At 40.8% G+C, this 7,905-nt stretch overlaps 1 protein-coding gene across 1 annotated transcript; it reads right to left on the reverse strand.

Moving 5' to 3' along the window:
- Nucleotides 1-5,905: 5,905 nt before the first annotated feature.
- LOC122896914 (melanoma-associated antigen B5-like) lies at nt 5,906-6,988 on the reverse strand. The gene has a single exon (XM_044235004.1). It carries the CDS (start codon nt 6,986-6,988, stop codon nt 5,906-5,908), a length of 1,083 nt encoding a protein of 360 aa, XP_044090939.1.
- Nucleotides 6,989-7,905: the final 917 nt, after the last annotated feature.

A 7,905-nucleotide genomic window follows, 5' to 3' on the forward strand; every position in this document is an offset into this window, starting at 1 on the left:
GGCAGTCTTGAGTGGCCTGAAATTTGATGCATTCTCTAGGTAGATAGGGTCATTATTGAGTTAAATTGGGGAATTTCTTGATTGTAGAAACCCACACATTGTAGCATATTATATTTGAAATGCAGAAAAGAAAAAATGAAAATTTTCAAAGAAACCAGAGGAAAAGCAACATACCTCAAAGATGAGAATTACCTCTGACTGCTTCTCAGAAACCATACAAACAGGTAAAGAATGTAGTGAGATATTTCAAGTATCAAGAGAAGAAATCCACCAATTTATAAGTTTGTATCCTGAAGGAGAAATGCTGCCTCAGACAGTCAAGCGTTGAGGGAATTTGTTGCCACTAGAACTGTGTGGAAAAAAATGATAAAAGAAGTTTGTTAAAGGAAAGAAAAGAAAGAAGATATAGAATCTATATTAAAAGAGGAAGAGCCTCGGAGAAGAAATGAGTGGAGGTAAAATGAGACTTATTTTTCTACTTCTTAACCAGATAACAGTTTGTTCAAAAATAATAACAGTAGTATATTTAATTATTATAATTTAATGCACAAGTGAAATGAATGACAGAAATGAAATAAGGGATAGCAGGAAGGAATTAGGAATACTTTGTGATTACATAAGTTACTTGAACTATCTGCAAAGTCATACAGTATATCAAAAACTAATGATGTACTATATGTTGGCTAACTGAACATAATAATAAAAGTTATACAGTGTTCTTTCTTTTTTTTTTTTTAAGATCTTATTTATTTATTTGACAGAAAGATAGAAAGCGTAAGTAGGGGAGCAGCAGGCTGAGGGAAAGGGAGAAGCAGGCAGAGGGAGTGGGAGAAGCAGGCTCTCCACCAAACAGGGAGCCTGATGTGGGGCTCGAGCCCTGGACCCTGAGATCATGACCTGAGCCAAAAGTAGTCACTTAACTGACTAAGCCACTCAGGCACCCCATATACAGTTTTATTTCAATGTCAGCTTGGATTCCTTATAAATATATATTGTCAACACGAGGGTGACCCCTGAAAAGATGTTTTAAAATTGAGAATTAATATGCTAAGAAAGGCGAGAAATGGCATCATAAAAAATGTCTGATTTTTTCCAGTTTTACTGAGATAATGATTGACAAATACACATTGTGTTTATTTAATGTGTGCAATGTGATGTCTTGGTATACATTTATCTTGTGTAAGGATTCCCCCAATCAAGTTTATTAACCTTAAAAATTGCAAAAGACAGAAAAAGAGCATAAGTCAAAAATAGGAAAATAGAAAAGGGTCAATAAATAGAAAAGAATAACAAATATGGTAGATATTAATAATAATTTTGAAGTCAATGTCAACAATCTGAAAACACCAGTTAAAAGATTGAATATCTGTATGATCAAGAAACAAATCTCAATTGCATGTTGTTTACAACAAACCCACCTTAAATATAAAGACATGGATTAAAAGTTAAGGAATGAAGAAAGATATACCTTGGTATTATTAACCAAAGGAAAGTGGGAGTAGGTATATTAATTTCACACAGAGCAAAGCTCAGATCAAGGAAAGTTATCAGGGCTAGAGAAGGGCATTACATAATAAAGTGTTAATTCTCCAAGATTACATAACAGTATCTTAATGGCTATGTGCCTAAGAATAGAATATCAAAATGTATGAGGCAAAAATTGTAAGAAAAAGTAGATGAATCTGTAAGAATAGTTGAAGACTTCTGCAACTTTATGTATCAGAAATGAAGAGATCCAGCAGGTAGAAGATCAATAAGGACATAGTTGAACTCATTAACATCATAAGTCAATTGGATATGATTAACATCTATAGACTACTTCATCCGACTGCAGAATACACATTCTCATCAAGCTTGCATGGGACACTCACCAAGATAAACCACATTCTGGGCCATAAAGCGCATCTAACAAATAGTAGTTTCTATTTCAGATAATAATGGAATTAGACTTGAAATCACTAACAAAATGATGACTGGAAAATCTCCAAAGCATGAAGGTTAAATAAAACACTAATAAATTGCACGAGTGTAAAAAGAAAATGCAAGAGAAAATTTTTAAATGTATCTTGTATCAAGTAAAATGATAAGATAACTTACCAAAAATTGTGTAGGTTTTGTTATGCACATAAGATATAGGACTTTACACAATGTATTACAATGCAGTGAAAAGGAGTCAAGAACACCTACCTTACCTCAGCCAATGGAAAGTTTCTTCATAGTTTATCCAGGATTCAAAAGCCATTTTCACTCCAAGTTTGTCTCTCAGTCTTTCAACACTTCATGTGAAGGACTGGCCCACTCCCACAGTCCTAGCTCACATTGCTAAACCTGAACTTCAGTCTCACTGAAAAAGTGCAGTTTTCCAAACATAACATCTCCTCCTACCTGCCACCTCACTGTGCTCATCTGGACTCCAACACCCCCCCCTTAATTTAAGTATTTATTTATTTGAGAGAGAGAGAGAGAGAGAGAGAGAAATGCGTTAAGTATGGAGAAGAGCAGAGGAAAAGGGAGAGGGAGAGAAGGGGACTCCGTGCTGAGCGAGGAGACTAATGCAGGGCTTAATCCCACAGCACCAAGAGAGGTCACAACCCCAGCTGAAAGCAAAAGTCAGAGGATTAACCAACTGAGCCATCCAGGTGCCCCTTTTCACTCTCTTTTTAATTGTCCTTCTAGTTTACTATAATACCTTACTATCATCCTTATAAGATTATTGCTCCTAGACATCCACCCCACCCCACCCCCAAAATCCTAGCATCTCCAGCAATGGCAGAGTATATTTCTGAGAGCAGATGTCTGATTAATATTAAAAGAATAGTTGAGCATATTTTCCAATTTATTTTAGATTTAATTTCTTATAAATTCTTAAGTAAGCAAATTTAGGTATGTGTCATTAAGTTTTATTGAACAACAGGCTAGACAGGATAAGGAAGATAGGAATTGATAATCTTTTATTTTGCTCTTTTTATTGATCCAGATAAATTTCCTACGAAGTTATTTTATATTCCCATAGTAGCACCTATTCTGATGCCCTGTTGTCCTGTTCTGAATTCAGAATAATTGGGAAGATCTTCCAATTTGATTAACAAAATACAAAAACTTACTTGTAAACTTGATACACGTTAATAAATGTGTGAAGAAAATGATTCATAAATTTATATGCAGAAGCTATTTAAACCATCTATTAAAAGGTTTACCATTTTGAGAAGGCAATTTCAGGTGTGTTGAGAGAGAGAGAAAGAAATGAAGATCTCCATATTACCACATATGGTGAAGCAAGTGACCGCCAGGGAGTTGGAATGCTCTAAGTTAGGGCACAAGCAGTTAATACAGGTGTTCTGCTCCATTGAGAACAGCGAGCAGCCATCAGAGGAGGCCACAGTGAAGAACTGGTCAGAAGGTCAGGTTCCAGAGTTGGAAGGAGGGCACACTGGGAAGTCCCAGGTGAAGGGTGCTGTAATGACTGAAGTTGCTGGAACTGGACAAAATACCAGGTCTGGGGCAGAGTTAGCTTTCAGTAGGATCCTAGAAAAAGGAAATGAAGGATAATCTCCAAATTATGATTTATTTTTATGTTTACTTTCCCGTCAGTAGGCCTGCTTTCAGTACTTTGATTTCAAATGCCTTTGTAGTACCTGAGAAAAATTTTGGTTTAGTGAGTATATAAGGTCTGCCTTGCATTGGGAGAAGTAGAACCATGTGGCCTTTAGGCAAATTCAAGCCAGGTGTCTAGTCCCAGCTCTGGTACAGACCATTCTTGTAAACTTGAGAAAATTGCAAGTTCTGCATCACCCAAGTGAGTTTGGTAAACTCTTTCATTTGGAATATATACACATAACCACATGACAAGATAACTAGCAAATATTACCCAGTATTTTAAAACTGGAAATTAATATTATTTGATCCCAATTATACCACCCACCCACCCCTCTTGTAATTTTTTTTTAATCCAGAAAGTATCAGAGAATATGCAGTATTCTCAAAGAACACAGGCAATCAAAAATTAGCCCTAGCTAGTAAAAGTAACTACATTTTCCCCATTAGATCATCTGTCATTTAATTTAGGCATGGAGTTGTCTTTCTCAGTTGGATGCAACTCAGGTTCCTACAGTTGGTCTCAAGGTACAGGCCCTCCCATCCCTTCTAAGTGTCCTCCCAAATGACCTCTGTTAACATTCATTATACCCTTAACAAGAGCTAGCCCTTGCTCAGAGTTTGCCAAATTATATTCAAGATAATCTAATTAAAATGCCCTTTTAATGGAGCAGGCTCTGGCTCTCCCAACACAGGGCAAGCAGTGCCAGCACAGTGGTATCCCACCTGAAGGGGCTCTCACCCTTCTTTCTTTTTTTTTTTTTAACTTTTTTAAAAAATTTATTTATTTGACAGACAGAGATCACAAGTAGGCAGAGAGGCAGGCAGAGAGAGTGGGGGGAAGCAGCCTCCCTGCTGAGCAGAGATCCCAATGCAGGGCTCGATCCCAGGACCCTGGGATCATGACCTAAGCTGAAGGCAGAGCCCTTAACCCACTGAGCCACCCAGGCACCCCTCTCACACTTATTTCTGAGAAACTTCATGAGGATGTTGTGCATAGATTACCTACTTTGCCTGCTGTATTCATGAAATAAGAACAAATGAGGGCGCCTGGGTGGCTCAGTGGGTTAAGCCGCTGCCTTCGGCTCAGGTCATGGTCTCAGGGTCCTGGGATCGAGTCCCGCATCGGGCTCTCTGCTCAGCAGGGAGCCTGCTTCCTCCTCTCTCTCTGCCTGCCTCTCTGCCTACTTGTAATCTCTCTCTGTCAAATAAATAAATAAAATATTAAAAAAAAAATAAGAACAAATGACACCTTCTTTTCCTGTCCCAATTGGTGACTTCTCTTTGTTTTACCCATAATCCCAAAGTAAACTGGTAGCACCAGTTTTCTGTTATAGACTGAATATTTGTGCCCCGTCCCACAACCCCCCCGCCACATCAAAATTCATATGTTGAAGCCCTAACACCTAATTTGAAGGTAATTGAAGGTGGGCACTTTGGGAGATAATCTGGTTTAGATGACTTCATGAGGATAGCACACTCATGATGTAATTATTATTCTCCTAAGAATAAGAGAAACCAGAACTTTCTCTCTCTGCCATGTGAAGACACATGGAGAAGTTAGCCATTTGTAATGTAGGAAGAGGGCTCTCACCAGAAATTGAATCTGCTGGCACCTGGATTGTGAACTTCCCAGCCTCCATCACGGTCAAAATGTCTGTTGTTTAAGTCACCCAGTCCTTGGTATGTTGTTATAGCAGCCAGAGCCGACTAACACAGGGTTAGTGTCCCATAATTCTCAAGTGTACCACTGAGGAGTCTAGCCTCTACCCACCAATTCCACAACCTCAGCTAGAAATGAAATGAAAATTAGATCCCACCGAGGGCTGGCAAGTTCCTAAAGTTCCAAACTGCATTGTTCAGGAAATTTCCACTTAATTATTCTCACAATGATTACCCTCCTCCTCACCCATTCCTTTGACAGATAAGTCTGTGGGCCACAGAGGATATTTCATCAGCTTTCTTGTATGAATGAAGCTCAGAGTCTTTAAAATTCTGTGAGTAGAGGCTGGGTTTCCTTTATACTCGCGTCCGCACTCCTAACACTAAGCTTTCCCGTGAGCAGATACTCACTGTGTGACGAACAGAAGAGCCAATAAACACAAAGTATAATTTCATAAGATTTAATTTCTTTCTTGAAAAAACTAACAAAACTGAAGAGTAAATCCTTTAATTTTGTAACACTAAAGACTAAAGGGAACAAGTAAAAACTCAAATAACCATGTTTAATTTTTTTTTTCTATTCCATTATGCTTACTACTATACTATGGGATTCTTTCACATTGCTAATAATATAATCCCTATTGTGAATTTATGTTTTCTTATCTTGAGGATAACAGACCTCAGATTTCACTAGGGGTGGGAAGATATTCTGGGGCATGGGCCTGGAAGGTACAAGGACTTTGGCAATAGTGCCAGCCGTGACCATGGCTCTGGTTTGGACTTTCTTTTCCTCATCTTTCAGAGCTTCTTCATAATAGGACGGGAAAGCGCTAGGGATGGTATCATTAACTTTTGCCAGAAATTCCAGGACTTTCATCTTGCTGGTTTCAGCTTGGGCTTTCGGACCCCACAGGAACTCGTAGCGTGGAGGATCACTGTTGGCCACCTGGCGGTATTCTAGATACTCCAGCCGCACCAGATCTTTGGTGATGAGCTTTCTGGGCTCTCCATAGATGAAGTGCTTCCTCCCGGCATATACTCGCATCATACCCAGGAATTTCCAGATGTCTTCCTCAGCAGCGCAGTTGCCCTTCATGAAGATCATTCCCAGGATATTCATCAGGAGACCGGTCTTGGGTAGCCCCCTGCCAGCTCGCACCCTCCCATTGTTGGGGAGTTTGAGCTTGCTGATGAGGTCGTAGGATTGTTTGGTTGAGTCGATTTCCTTCAGATCAACTGCAAAGACAATCTCAATGCGCTCAGAAGCTTTCTTGAGGATCTCAGGGAATTGGTCTTCGTAATTTTGGCCAATAATCTTCAGCATGTCTTCCTTCAAAATGGGTTGTTTCATTTTATACTTGTACAGAAGGAACTGCTCCAGCAAGCCAGGCTTCCTGATTAAAGAATCTTCACCTGCACTCTCAGTGTAGTATGGGACCTCAAAGGGGCTTGCCCTATCCTCATCTTGGCTGTTGGAATCTTCATCAGATCTAGTGCACATATTGGCTGTAGAAGTAATGGTGATGGCCTGTGCTCTTCGACGCCCCTGAAAAGTGCTACTTGACACAGCAGGAGGCAGACTCTGGGTAGCATCTTCACTCTGAGGAGGAGAGGAAGAAGTGGACTCCTCTTCCACGGCTACTGGGGCCTGAGCACCCTCACCCTGAGCCTCAGCTCGAGCCCGGCCTCGTTTCTCAGAAGCCCGGAGCTTACTCTTCTGTCTCCGAGGCATGATGACACTAGAGTCACAGACAGCAGGCAAGAGATCAGGAGACGTAGACCCCTGAAGGAAAGAGAATGAGATGATGTGAGCACCTTCAGTAGGAAGATTCAACCTTGGCTTTAACCAAGGCTGCCTCTGCAGGTTTACTTGAGGGTAGTGCTCCAGGAACCCACAAAGATCCTGTTCTAGTCAGCCTGTCCCTTGAGAACCCTACAGAGGAAATTAAAGGAAACCTTAGACTGCTATCTGCCAGCCCTGCCTGGGGTGTACTGGAGTGACATCAGAGGCTGCCAGTGGGGAACCTCTATTCTGGGCTGCCAGGGTTTCTCAGTTCAATTTCAAGATCATCTTGTCAACTCTCCACAGGTCCTGGGCCTCCTCTATTCTATTGCTGTGAAGTCGATATCTCAAACAAAAGCCAGAGACCCCAGAGGAAGCAGCTTCTTACTCCCTATCCCTGTCGGGGGTCCCCAACTGAGAGCTGTGTGGAGCCCTCTCCTTCCTGGTCTGTTTTGGTCTTTATTTCTCATTCAGGGTACTCATTTGGCCTCCAGGTAGTGCCTGACACACCTCCCTTCTGCTCACTGGTGGTTGTACCCTCACATTAAAGATCTCTTCTCTCTCAGATTTGATAATAAATAAGTGAGGGTGAGTCTCAGAACTCGAGTTCTGGGCGCCTGGGTGGCTCAGTGGGTTAAGCCTCTGCCTTCGCCTCAGGTAATGATCTCAGCGTCCTGGGATCGAGCCTCGCATCAGGCTCTCAGCTCGGTAGGGAGCCTGCTTTCCCCTCTCTCTCTGCCTGCCTCTCTGCCTACTTGTGATCTCTTTCAAATAAATAAAACCTTTAAAAAAAAAAAAGAACTCAAGTTCTGAATGCAAAGTTAGGGATCTGATTTTTTATCATTTTTGTTATCTTTCCAAATGAC

Source organism: Neovison vison, chromosome X, assembly GCF_020171115.1.
Source record: "Neovison vison isolate M4711 chromosome X, ASM_NN_V1, whole genome shotgun sequence".
NCBI lineage: Eukaryota > Metazoa > Chordata > Mammalia > Carnivora > Mustelidae > Neogale > Neogale vison.